This window comes from Trachypithecus francoisi, unplaced genomic scaffold (genome assembly GCF_009764315.1).
Source record: "Trachypithecus francoisi isolate TF-2019V2 unplaced genomic scaffold, Tfra_2.0 Lachesis_group1, whole genome shotgun sequence".
Classification (NCBI taxonomy): domain Eukaryota; kingdom Metazoa; phylum Chordata; class Mammalia; order Primates; family Cercopithecidae; genus Trachypithecus; species Trachypithecus francoisi.
This window is the reverse complement of record NW_022681454.1, coordinates 4,818,532-4,832,740: the sequence shown is the minus strand read 5'-3', so window position 1 is coordinate 4,832,740 and position 14,209 is coordinate 4,818,532. Positions and strand designations below refer to the sequence as shown.

Genomic DNA, 14,209 nt, shown 5'->3' with positions numbered 1-14,209 from the left:
GTTTGGTGGGAGCTGGGCACAAGGCTCAAACACTGGCCCCACCCTGTCACTAATTTACTCAATCTCTGCGGCTTCTTGTGCCTCAGTTTCTCTAGCTGTCAGCTCTGCCCAGCCACCCATGTCAACAGCCACTACCATCAACACAACAATGTCACTCAGTACCAAGCGCCCCCAACATCTCTGGCACTCTGGTCTCTTCTAATTCAACCTCAAACTGCCCCAAGTCTTTGGTTTTCTTTTTTATTTTATTTTTTCCACCTAAGAGTGAGCTCATACGAATTCTACCTTGTCAGGTCACTGGGTGAATTTAATAAAATTAAGCAGAGGTAATAAAGCATCAGAAAAGTGCTTTGTGAGTTGTTGTCTATAAATGTTAGTTGCATTAGTGCAACCCTTCTCGTGCATGGGGGACTCAGTGAATGTCAGCTCTCTCTGCCCACCTTCCCATCCTTCAGGACCTGGGGCACTTGCACCTCCTGGGGCCTCCCTGAGCCTCAGTCTGACCTTCTGCCCCCTGCGATGGGCTGGCACCGCGCTCACACACCCAGCCTGACCCGCCAACCCTCGCGATGGGCTGGCACCGCGCTCACACACTCAGCCTGACCCGCCGACCCTCGCGATGGGCTGGCACCGCGCTCACACACCCAGCCTGACCCGCTGACCCTCGCGATGGGCTGGCACCGCGCTCACACACCCAGCCTGACCCGACGCCTCCTGCCATGGGCTGGCACCACGCTCACACACCCAGCCTGACCCGCCGACCCTCGCGATGGGCTGGCACCGCGCTCACACACCCAGCCTGACCCGCCGACCCTCACAATGGGCTGGCACCGCACTCACACACCCAGCCTGACCCGCCGCCTCCTGCCATGGGCTGGCACCACGCTCACACACCCAGCCTGACCCGCCAACCCTTGCGATGGGCTGGCACCGCACTCACACACCCAGCCTGACCCGCCGACCCTCGCGATGGGCTGGCACCGCACTCAAACACCCATCCTGACCCGCCGACCCTCGCGATGGGCTGGCACCGCACTCACACACCCAGCCTGACCCGCTGACCCTCGCGATGGGCTGGCACCGCACTCACACACCCAGCCTGACCCGCCGACCCTCGTGATGGGCTGGCACCGCGCTCACACACCCAGCCTGACCCGACGCCTCCTGCCATGGGCTGGCACCCGCTCACACACCCAGCTGACCCTCCGACCCTCGCGATGGGCTGGCACTGCGCTCACACACCCCTGACCCGCCGACCCTCGCGATGGGCTGCACCACACTCACACACCCAGCCTGAACTGCTATCCCTGCGATAGGCTGGCACTGCGCTCATACACCCAGCCTGACCCGCCGACCCTCGCGATGGGCTGGCACCGCACTCACACCCTAGCCTGAACTGCCACCCCCTGCGATAGGCTGGCACCGCGCTCACACACCCAGCCTGACCCTCCGCCCCCTGCGATGGGCTGGCACCCGCTCACACACCCAGCCTGACCCGCCACCCCCTGCGATAGCCTGCACTGCACTCACACACCCAGCCTGATCCGCCGACCCCTGCGATGGCTGACACTGCGCACCACACACCCATCCTGACCCGCCGCCCCTCGCGATGGGCTGGCACCACGCTCACACCCCCGCATGACCCGCCGACCCTCGCGATAGGCTGGCACCACACTCACACACCCAGCCTGACCCGCCGAAACTCGCGATGGCTGGCACCGCACTCACACACCCAGCCTGACCCGCTGACCCTCGCGATGGGCTGGCACCGCACTCACACACCCAGCCTGACCCGCCGACCCTCGTGATGGGCTGGCACCGCGCTCACACACCCAGCCTGACCCGACGCCTCCTGCCATGGGCTGGCACCACGCTCACACACCCAGCCTGACCCGCCGACCCTCGCGATGGGCTGGCACTGCGCTCACACACCCAGCCTGACCCGCCGACCCTCGCGATGGGCTGGCACTGCGCTCACACACCCAGCCTGACCCGCCGACCCTCGCGATGGGCTGGCACCACACTCACACACCCAGCCTGAACTGCTATCCCGTGCGATAGGCTGGCACTGCGCTCATACACCCAGCCTGACCCGCCGACCCTCGCGATGGGCTGGCACCGCACTCACACACCTAGCCTGAACTGCCACCCCCTGCGATAGGCTGGCACCGCGCTCACACACACAGCCTGACCCGCCGCCCCCTGCGATGGGCTGGCACCGCGCTCACACACCCAGCCTGACCCGCCACCCCCTGCGATAGCCTGGCACTGCACTCACACACCCAGCCTGATCCGCCGACCCCTGCGATGGGCTGACACTGCGCACACACACCCAGCCTGACCCGCCGCCCCTCGCGATGGGCTGGCACCACGCTCACACACCCAGCATGACCCGCCGACCCTCGCGATAGGCTGGCACCACACTCACACACCCAGCCTGACCCGCCGAAACTCGCGATGGGCTGGCACCACACTCACACACCCAGCCTGACCCGCCACCCCCTGCGATAGCCTGGCACTGCGCTCACACACCCAGCCTGACCCGCCGACCCTCGCGATGGGCTGGCACCGCACTCACACACCCAGCCTGAAATGCTACCCCCTGCGATAGGCTGGCACTGCGCTCACACACCCAGCCTGACCCTCTGCCCCCTGCAATGGGCTGGCACCGCACTCACACACCCAGCCTGACCCGCCAACCCTCGCGATGGGCTGGCACTGCACTCACACACCCAGCCTGACCCGCCGCCCCTCGCGATGGGCTGGCACCGCCTCACACACCCAGCCTGAACTGCTACCCCCTGCGATAGGCTGGCACTGCGCTCACACACCCAGCCTGACCCTCTGTCCCCTGCAATGGGCTGGCACCGCACTCACACACCCAGCCTGACCCGCCACCCCCTGCGATGGGCTGGCACTGCACTCACACACCCAGCCTGACCCGCCACCCCCTGCAATGGGCTGGCACCGCACTCACACACTCAGCCTGACCCGCTGCCCCTCGCGATGGGCTGGCACCGCGCTCACACACACAGCCTGACCCGCCGACCCTCGCGATGGGCTGGCACCGCGCTCACACACACAGCCTGACCCGCCGACCCTCGCGATGGGCTGGCACCGCACTCACACACCCAGCCTGACCTGCCACCCCCTGCGATAGCCTGGCACTGCACTCACACACCCAGCCTGACCCGCCGACCCTCGCGATGGGCTGGCACCGCACTCACACACCCAGCCTGACCCGCCGACCCTCGCGATGGGCTGGCACCACGCTCACACACCCAGCCTGAACTGCTATCCCGTGCGATAGGCTGGCACTGCGTTCATACACCCAGCCTGACCCGCCGACCCTCGCCATGGGCTGGCACCGCACTCACACATCCAGCCTGAACTGCTACCCCCTGCGATGGGCTGGCACCGCGCTCACACACCCAGCCTGACCCACCACCCCCTGCGATAGCCTGGCACTGCGCTCACACACCCCTGCTAGTTGCATGGCTGCATCTCCATCTCTCACCTGCCACTCCCACGAAGGTGAAGGCTGCAGCCAACTCGTGTATCCCACAAACGAGACATACAGGCTAGCACATGGTAGGCGCTGAAAAGTGTGTGTGCAATGAAGGAACGTATCCCATCTCCTGCCTGCAAAGCCCTTGGGGTCACGTAGATTTCATGGCAGCTCCTTTCTGAGGACACAGCAGCAACTCAGAGCTCTGAGAGATGGTGACTGGGTTACGTGTGTGAGTGCATAGAAAACATTTCTTGTTTATAAATTAAAAAAAAAAAATACGGCCATAAACGTAACAGGGCCAGGTGAGGTGGCTTCACGCCTGTAATCCCAGCACTTTGGAAGGCCGAGGTGGGTGGATCACCTGAGGTCAGGAGTTCAAGACCAGCCTGACTAACATGGCGAAACCCTGTGTCTATTAAAAATACAAAAATTAGACAGGTGTTGTGGTGGGTGCCTGTAATCCCAGCTATTTGGGAGGCTGAGGCAGGAGAATCGCTTGAACCCAGGAGGCAGAGGTTGCAGTGAGCTAAGATTGTACCACTGCACTCCAGCCCGGGCAACAAAGAGAGACTCTGTCTTAAAAAAAAGTAATAGATGTCTCTTATTAAAAGTTATAGAAATCTTTTTTTTTTTTTTTTTTTTGAGACGGAGTCTCGCTCTGTCGCCCAGGCTGGAGTGCAGTGGCCGGATCTCAGCTCACTGCAAGCTCCGCCTCCCGGGTTTACACCCTTCTCCTGCCTCAGCCTCCTGAGTAGCTGGGACTACAGGCGCCCGCCACCTCGCCCGGCTAGTTTTTGTATTTTTAGTAGAGATGGGGTTTCACCGTGTTCGCCAGGATGGTCTCGATCTCCTGACCTCGTGATCCACCCGTCTCGGCCTCCCAAAGTGCTGGGATTACAGGCTTGAGCCACCGCGCCCGGCCTAAAAGTTATAGAAATCTTTTAAAAAGTGTAAACGAAATCAAAATCATTTCTAATCTATCACCCGGTTTTGTTGGCTGCCTTTTGTATAGGTGTACCTACAAATGGAAGGGGTTCGGTGTACTTACACAATCTTTCTTTCTTTCTTTTTTTTTTTTTTGAGACAGGGTCTCACTCTGTCACCCAGCCTGCACGCAGTGGTGCAAACACAGCTCACTGCAGCCTCCACCTCCTGGGCTCAAGCAATCCTCCTGCCTCAGCCTCCCAAGTAACTGGGACTAAAGGCGCATAGCACCACACGCAGCTAATTTTTCATATTTTTGTAGAGATGGGGTCTCACTATGTTGACCAGGCTGGTCTCGAATTCCTGGGCTCAAGCAATCTGCCTGCCTCGGCCTCCCAAAGTGCTGGGATTACAGGTGTGAGCCACCACACACAAAACACAGACACAATTTCACATCCTACATATTTGCTTAAAAATGTCTTGAACATTTCCTCAGTTAATTAAATATCAAAACATGCAACTTTAAGGGCTATACAAAATGGATAGATAAGAATTTTATCTCTCTACTCCTCTCTGATCTTTCTTTCTTTTTTTTTTTTTTTTTTTTTTTTTTTTTTTTGAGACAGAGTCTCGCTCTGTCGCCCAGGCTAGAGTGCAGTGGCACGATCTTGGCTCACTGCAAGCATCGCCCCCTGGGTTCACGCCATTCTCCTGCCTCAGCCTCCCGAGTAGCTGGGACTACAGGCGCCCGCCACCTCACCCAGCTAGTTTTTCATATTTTTTAGTAGAGACGGGGTTTCACCGTGTTAGCCAGGATGGTTTCGATCTCCTGACCTCGTGATCCGCCCGTCTTGGCCTCCCAAAGTGCTGGGATTACAGGCTTGAGCCACCGCGCCCGGCCTGTTTGTTTTTTTTTTTTTTTTTGAGATGGAGTCTCGCTCTGTCGCCCAGGCTGGAGTGGAGTGATGGGATCTCGGCTTACTGCAAGCTCTGCCTCCCAGGTTCATGTCCCTGCCTCAGCCTACCGAGTAGCTTTGACTACAGGCGCCCACCACCATGCCTGGCTAATTTTTTCTATTTTTAGTAGAGATGGGGTTTCACCATGTTAGCCAGGATGGTCACGATCTCCTGACCTTGTGATCTGCCCTCCTTGGCCTCCCAAAGTGCTGGGATTACAGGCGTGAGCCGCTGTGCCCGGCCCACACCATTTTAGTAGATACGGGGTTTCACCATGTCCTGAACTTCTGACCTCAGGTGACCCATCCACCTCAGCCTCCCAAAGTGCTGGAATTACAGGCATGAGCCACTGCACCTGGCCTCCTCTCCTGATCTTTCTAACATTTTATTTATTTCTAAATAACATTGTAAGGGCTCTATTGCACACAACTGGCACATACTTCCTGGAAATGGAGTCTTGGCTCAAAGAGTGGGGTCATGTTTAGGGCTCTTGAGATTTTTCTGGCAATTTCCCAATTTTCACCCCTACTAGCTGCATAAGAAGCCTGTGTCCTTGACTTCTTACCAACATGGGGCTCACGCTTCCTTTTTATCTTTTTATCCCAGTGGGAAAAAGGAGTATCTCATTATTTTAATATGGGCATCTCCACAATTAGCGGGATCTAACGCCCCACCCCATGTTTACGGGAAAGTCCACGGCAGGAGCGGTGGTGGATTGTGGGGGCTGGCCTGCCTCATCGCCCCAGAGACCGTGGGGGTTGCTGGGGCCCATGCTTTTCAGAGCTTTTATTGCAGCAGGATTTGCCAGCCAAATAACATCTGCACAGAGCCGCGACATCCCTGGAGGCTGCACAGAGGGTCTCGGGATGACCAGGCAGGGTGGGGGCCCCAAGGAGGCCTGTGCCAGGGAGCAGAGTCTCAAAGCCACACAGCTGGTCAGACCTGTCATCGTTCAGACTGAGAAATCCAAGTTAGGAGAGGGGATGGGCCTGGGTTTGACACCCCACAGAACCTCACAGCAGAAGTGGGGGCCGGCCTCAGGCCCGTCCTGAAGGGCGTCTTTGTTCCTGAGATGAGGTTACCCTTGATGTGAACTTGTGTCCCCGAGCTGCCAACCCAAGGCCATTGTGCTCAGCGTCCACCGGGCCCCACTGTCTAAGGGTGCTCTTTGCTGTGGGGGCCAAGCCCCACGCAGAGCAAGCCCCCGGCCCAGACAGCCTGGCACTGCTGGGACGGTCCCAAAGGACCCTTTGATGGGCTCTTGAGCAGAGACTCAAGGGACTCAAGGAACAAGTGACACTGGGGACGAGGCTGTCCTGCCTGACATCACCCCGCTGGGTTCTGCCTGAGAAAGGGAGGTCTGTGTGACCCACGGCCCTGTGAGGATGGCTGCATGAGGTCATTCAACAGCCTGCAGGCACCTGCCCGGCAGACGCTCTGACAGCAGCTCTCCCCAACCTGGCCCGGCCCAGCTGGCTTCTGGGAGCACTAGAGATGGAGAATCTTCAAAAGGGAGCTGTGGCTAAAGAGATGAAGCCTCAATACCAGACCCATCCTCGCCAGGGCCCCTCTGCCCCATCCCATCCATCATCAGGCTTGGGGGCCGCACTCCAGCACACAGCCCTGTCCCACCAGTGCTCCCCGGGCCAGGCCTTTGGGTCAGACTCCTCTGAACCCTCTTCTCAATTAGGCCTCGACCTTTGCCCAGGTCTCCACCATCACCCTCCCAACCCATCCAGTCTCAGGCCTGCCTGGCCCAGTTTCTGCGAGAATCCTGCAAAATCAGTTTGGCAGGAATTCCCCAGCCTGGAAGCCTAATCTCCCTCCACTTCTGATTGAGTTCCTCATCCCTTCTTTGATGTCTCAGTCCTCAGCCTGTCTTCGGCAAGCATCTCGTGGGGCCAGTTCAGCAAGAAGCCCAGGACCTCGAGCGACTTTCCACCCACCGCCCCAACCCTTCTCATTGGCTGCGATCCCCACTGTCTGCTGTACTCAGAATCTCACCCCCTCTCTCGTCCATTGCAATGGTCCTGACTCCTGTTGGGAAGAGTCTTCCTTACCGGTTTTAATGAGTGCCAGAATAATTTTCTTTAGCAGGGAGGGCTCAGGGAATGAATAAGCAATACATAGCGGGGTGGTCGGAGTGACAAGTATAACTCTAGGAGCCTCTCTGCAAGAAGAGTGATGGGGCTCAGAACATGCCACCCCAACAGGACTAGCAGGCCAGAATGTGCCACCCCTAACATGCCCCTTTGGCATAAGGGTTATTTTGAGTTGATTACCGAGGGAAACAGCAGACTCAGAAAAGCATTGAAAACCAAGTAGAAGTGACCATTTTATAAGGGGAATTGAGATCTCCAAAAGAAACCTCCAACTCTAAGGGTGTCTCCTCTTTGCACCAGGAAGATGAGGATGACCCGAAGTCCCCAGGTCTCTTCTCAGTGGAGAAGGCACACAGCATACCTCCCCCTTGCCTAAGGTGCCCCCCATCCCCCCCCACTCAACATAACTGTGCCTCCCCACACCCTTCCTTCTTCGTTGTAGGGAAAGCTGTTGTTTCAGACTGAGGTCAAAACTGCCTCTGACGGCTGGGTGCGGTGGATTACACCTGTAATTTCAGCACTTTGGGAGGCCAAGGTGGGCAGATCGCCTGAGGTCAGGAGTTCGAGACTAGTCTGATCAACATGGTGAAACCCCATCTCTACTAAAAATACAAACAAAAATTAGCTGGGTGTGGTGATATATGTCTGTAGTCCCAGCTACTTGGAAGGCTGAGGCAGGAGAATTGCTTGAACCCAAGAGGCGGAGGTTGCAGTGAGCCAAGATCTTGCCACTGCACTCCAGCCTGGGCAACAGAGCAATACTCCATTTCAAAAAAAAAAAAAAGACAAGACAAGAAAACCACAAAAACAAACCAAAAAACCCAAAACTGCCTCTTGGAGATCTGCCCCTGCATGTCCTCATTTCTCTGGGCTACCTTTGCACATACACAAGATGCATGTGTTAATAAGCTTCTGTTCATCCTTATCTTATTAATCTGTCTTTTGTTACAGGATCTGTCCCAACTAAGAACTATAAAAGGTAGAAAATTATGTTTCTTCCCCTTCTAGGAGTCATTGGCTCCCTCCTCCCCTGCCACTGGATACCTACATTGTGAAGGAATAAAGGGTAGCTGAATGCTACCATCAGAAGGTTAATTTAATTGTGAAAATGAGAAGCTATGAGCTAAAAAGGGTTAATCTGGGAGGAGGAGAGACGACCAGTCCTCAAGTCTCGCTCTTTCTTCAGGTCTGACAGCCCATAGGACACCCCGCCTTTGTGATGACAGTGATTTTTTTTTTTTTTTTTTTTGAGGTGGAGTCTCGCTCTGTCGCCCGGGCTGGAGTACTGTGGCCGGATCTCAGCTCACTGCAAGCTCCGCCTCCCGGGTTTACGCCATTCTCCTGCCTCAGCCTCCCGAGTAGCTGGGACTACAGGCGTCCGCCATCTCACCCAGCTATTTTTTTGTATTTTTTAGCAGAGATGGGGTTTCACCGTGTTAGCCAGGATGGTCTCGATCTCCTGACCTCATGATCCGCCCGTCTCGGCCTCCCAAAGTGCTGGGATTACAGGCTTGAGCCACCACGCCCGGCCGACAGTGATTTTTTAATGGTGAGTGGGTTTGGGGCATTTCCCATGGGGCCCGTTAGAAGTGTGCTACGTTTTCCTCCAAACCCTCCTTTCACCAATGCTCTGTGGGGCTGGCTCTTCCCTTGCTCCCGGAAGAAAGCCTCAGCTGCTGCCAGTGGCCCTCAGTACCTCGTTACCAACCTCCTTTGTGGACAGAGGGGTTGCAGCAGGCTGGGGTGGCTGGGGCAGGAAACACCTAAAACTCTTAACTTGGACTCCCTGAGCTGGGGTGGCTGTCTAGAAGGGGCCTAAGGGCCGGGCGCGGTGGCTCAAGCCTGTAATCCCAGCACTTTGGGAGGCCGAGACGGGTGGATCACGAGGTCAGGAGATCGAGACCATCCTGGCTAACATGGTGAAACCCCGTCTCTACTAAAAAACACACAAAAAAAATTAGCCGGGCGAGGTGGCGGGCGCCTGTAGTCCTAGCTACTCGGGAGGCTGAGGCAGGAGAATGGTGTGAACCCGGGAGGCGGAGCTTGCAGTGAGCTGAGATCTGGCCACAGCACTCCAGCCCGGGCGGCAGAGCGAGACTCCGTCTCAAAAAAAAAAAAGAAGGGGCCTAAGGTGGCGATGGATGTGAACAGGCTGTATTTGTTTAAGCTTTGCTACCTGGAGCCAAATAGCTGGCACTTCTGGGTGCTAGTCTTTGGCTTGGTCCTTTTCCTTTCTTGCTGGTCTCAGGCTCGCTGAGATCGTTGGACAGACAAGGCAGGCTGAGGAGGCTGGCCTGGCACATGCCCTCACCCTGCCCTGCCGGCTCCCTGCTGTGGCTGGGCTGTTCGTGACCTAGCGAGATGCCGCTGTAACCAACCCATTCACACCCAGCATGTGGTGTGGACCTCGCCCAGTGTGGTTCCTTGCTCTAGGGACCAAACAACACAATTTAATTTGTACCTTGAAGATACATCTCTTCGCCTTCTGCAAACATCTGGCCGCACCGGACACATAGCGCGCAGGAAGGGTGGTAGTGCTTCTCCCCGGCCTGTAAAAAAAGCACAAAGCAGTGTTTCTACTAAAGCCAGAAAGGTCAGCTGGGTCACAGTGCCCGGCATGGACACAGCACACTCTGCGCACAGGTACTCAGGGGATACTGGAAGGGCCAGCCCCCACCATTGGGACCCCAGACCCCTGGGCAGAGCCCAGACCCAGGGGGTGCCCCAGGCTGTCCAAGGTGCCCTGTGGGGAGGCAGGGGGGGACTTGGCTGCACTTGCCCAGGCTGCAGGAGCCCAGTGTGCAGCTCCCTGCCGCGGTAGTCTAGGAGGGGTCTGCCTCCTCCACGAGGCGGCCTCCACAGAGGGGCCTTGGTATCTCCAGAGGGAGCCGGAGGGGCAGGAGGAGGAGGAAGAAAAGGGGAGAGAGAGGGGAGGGAAAGATAACACGATTTCCCCAGGTGCAGGAATTAGGGGAATGGGGTGAAAAAGGATGAATACTTTCCTTTTCATATCTCTGTATTGCTCAGTATGTTCAACGAGCATTTTGTTTTTATCATTCTTGAAATTTATTAAATTAGATTACAAATGCTAATACTGAAATAACCCAAACAAATTACATTGCCTGATTTGGCTTATTTTTGCCTAGAGGAAAAAAAAAAACCCACCCCAAAATGCTGCCTTCACCCCCACATTCCAGCGCACACTTCCTACCCCGAGGGCATGGTGGGTGCAGCCTGTTGCTAAATGCGGATGCTAAATCCCCATGGCTCAGTCTTTCCTAAAACGGGAAGAAGTTTCCTAATCCCTACCTACATTTGAATTTGTAACAACCAGTTTCCTGAATCAGTAAGTAAAGGGCTGAAATATCATTTTGAGCATCCAGTTTTCCCTGTCCTGTGCCTTCCCTAGATGAAAACAGCCCCTGTGTATTGGGAGTAAGAGCCCCAGAGCAGGTTTTCTCCTGCGCAGAGCCTGGTGTGGCCTCCTCTGCCAAACTCCCGGCCAGGTGATAAGGCCATGAGTCTTCCAGCAAAGGGGCCCTTCCTGCAGGTGAGGAGGTCGACTTCAGTCCTGTCTGCCCTCCAGGGCCCGGGCCTCGGCACCAGCTGCCCCCTCCACTGGAGCAGCCCTCCCACTCTCCCACCCCTGCCGCCCTGACTGCTCTCTCATCCCAAATGCCACTTCCTCTCGGGAACTTTCCCTGAACGCTTCCCTAATTTGGGTGTTCACAGCCCCATTTCCACACTGTTTGGGGATTACTTGCGTGTATTCTTCCCCACTAGACGGCCAGCCTCTCAAGCGCAGGGCCTGGCACCTGGGCCATGTCAGGGAGCACCAGGTGCAGGGATCTCTCTGGACAGAAGGTCATGCCACAGCATCTGGCCCCAGAATGTGGGTGAAATGATCATTTCGCTGATCACAATTATTCAAACGTCCAGTGGTCTGAGTAGCACTCTTTTTATTTGTTTTTTGGAGACGGAGTCTTGCTCTGTTGCCCAGGCTGGAGTGCAGTGGCGTGATCTCGGATCACTGCAAGCTCCGCCTCCCGGGTTCACGCCATTCTCCTGCCTCAGCCTCCTGAGTAGCTGGGACTACAGGCACCCGCCACCACGCCCAGCTAATTTTTTGTATTTTTAGTAGAGACAGGGTTTCACTGTGTTAGCCAGGATAGCCTCGATCTCCTGATCCATCCTCCTCAGCTTCCCAAACTGCCAGGATTACAGGCGTGAGTCACCGTACCCGGCCTGGTCTGAGTAGCACTCTTAAGTATAAATCAGAGATTGAGACAGCTTTGCAGTTTTAAAAATAAAAGTCACCAGGTATCAACGTCACAGTTGTCAACTGCTGGCTCACTGCATTCATAATGAGTATTCCTGATTTTGTGGCCTGTGACCTGTCCTCACGCCTGCTTAACCCAGGTGCCCCAACTTCACACTGACTTCCTCTAACAGCAGGAGTTCTGTGATAGCCACAGGGGACAGAAAGCAACCCTGCAGGGCAAATAAACCCTGCTGTCTCCATGGCATGTCTACACGGCACGTCCACATGTGAATCAAGAGAGAACACTGCTGGGACAGTTTCTTTCTTTCTTTCTTTCTTTTTTTTTTTTGAGACAGAGTCTCCCTCTGTCACCAGGCTGGAGTGCAGAGGCACGATCTCGGCTCACTGCAACCTCCGCCTCCTGGGTTCAAGTGATTCTCCTGCCTCAGCCTCCTGAGTAGCTGGGACTACAGGCACACACCACAATGACCAGCTAATTTTTGTATTTTTAGTAGAGACAGGGTTTCACCATGTTGGCAAGGATGGTCTCGATCTCTTGACCTTGTGATCTGCCCACCTTGACCTCCCAAAGTGCTGGGATTACAGGTGTGAGCCACCGCGTCCAGCCTGCTGGGACAGTTTCCAAGACAATAGGCTTGAGCCCTCCACAGCAGCAGTGGTTATGGTCTCCACAGCTCATGCCAAGAATCTCGTTACACACATTAACTTGTCGAGTCCTTGTGGCAGTGCTATGGGTATATTATTACTCTCACTGACCACAAGAGGCACAGAGAGGCGGAAGAGCGTGAGCAAGTTCACACAGCGGCAGGTGGTGGAGCTGCAGTTATAGCCCAGGAGGCTGGCCCCCGAGTGCAGAGCTTAAGCCCATGCCCAGGCCTGGCAGGTGATCAACCCCTAGCCTGGTACCGATCTCAGGTCTGGTGCATGGACCCCCTCCTCACATGCTCGCTGCTACAGCTTGAATGTTTGTCCCTGTTAGATAACAGTTAGGTTCCCTCTTCAAACAGCTTAGCCAGTTTCCCTGTTCTTTGTACTATAATTCCAAATACCCCCTTGCCTTTGCTGTGCCCCAACTTGTCTGAATATGCCTGGGCACGCCTGAACTTGCTACAAACCCCAGTCCACATTCCTTTCCTTATTAGGGAATAGGTTACTTTCCTAGTCCCTCTGTAAATGACCCCCTTTCTCTCACTTCTCACCTCCCTTACGTGCTTACCTTATCTAAGAAAGTTTAAATGTTTAGCCAGTCGGGACTAGTTCAGACTGTGTGGTCTGACCCTAGACAATAGGGGAAAGACACAGAAGCAGAAGCTGCATTAGAGATAATAAACACCCTGATTTCCTTTGTTCTGTGTGTGCTCACCATTGCTGCATACATGAGATGCACCCTTCTGCAGAAGTAAATTTGCCTTGCTGAGAAACCCTTTGTCCTTTGTCTCAGTGCTAATTCTTCTTTGTGGCACCGAGCACTTGTTCCCAACATCCCCTTCAAAACTCAAGTTGAAATCTAATCACCAGTGTGGCAGTATTCAGAGGGGGCCCTTAAGAGGGGAGCAGACTATGAAGGCACTGCTGTCAGGATGGACTGATCCATTCATGGATTAATGGGCCATCATGGGAGCGGGATGGGTGGCTCCAAAGACAGGAGGAAAGCTCTGAGCCAGCCAGCACGCTCAGCCCGTCACCATGGGACTCTGCAGAAAGTTCCCACCATCCACAGGATGTGCCTCCTCCACCCCGGATTTGCAGCCTCCATCACTGTAGGAAATCCATCCTTTCCTTTATAAATTCCCCAGGAGTTTCAGGTATTCTGTTACACATCACAGGAGTGAACTAACACACCTGCACCCTCGTGCCCTGAATGAACAACACAGAGGATGCTGGTGAACTGATCCAAGCCAAGAAGTTGGACACAAGAGAACAGGCCCCAGGTGGAGGAAGTTCAAAACCAGGCAAAGTGATCTACATGGCTAGGGTAGTGTCCGTAGCCCTTGGGGACTCACAGGGGAGCCTGGGGCACTGGGTCTGTTCTCTTCTTGACCGGTTCCATGGGTGTGTTGTTTGTTAAAATGTATCAAGATGCACAGATATAATTCATGCACCCCTCTGTGTGTATTACATGCCAACAAAGCAAAGACCTAAATAGGAGGGCTAACACTGAAAAATGATTAGAAGAAAACATGCTGTTAAGAGGACTGGTGCAGTGGCTCACAGTAATCCAAGTGCTTTCAGAGGCTGAGGCAAGAGGATCACTTGAGGCCAGGAGCTCAAGACCTTCCTGGGCAACATAGTGAGACACATTCTCTACAAAAAACATTGAAAAATTAGCCAGGAGTGGTGGCTTGTGCCTGTAGTCCCAGCTATTCAGGAGGCTGAGGCGGGAGGATACTTTGAGCCCAGGAGTTCTAAGTTACGGTGAGCTCTAATCATGCC

At 55.3% G+C, this 14,209-nt stretch overlaps 1 protein-coding gene across 34 annotated transcripts in view; it reads right to left on the bottom strand.

Moving 5' to 3' along the window:
• The window catches only part of ABLIM2 (actin binding LIM protein family member 2), a 200,200-nt gene that overhangs the window by 93,142 nt on the left and 92,849 nt on the right, over positions 1–14,209 (bottom strand). For all 34 annotated transcript variants that reach the window (XR_004437783.1, XM_033213643.1, XM_033213650.1 and 31 more), the window contains exon 7: positions 9,956–10,043. Coding sequence is in view for 33 of the 34 variants with exons in the window: in XM_033213643.1 (XP_033069534.1) it covers positions 9,956–10,043 (88 nt within the window). In the remaining variant the exon portion in view is untranslated. The remainder of the gene's footprint in view (positions 1–9,955; positions 10,044–14,209) is intronic.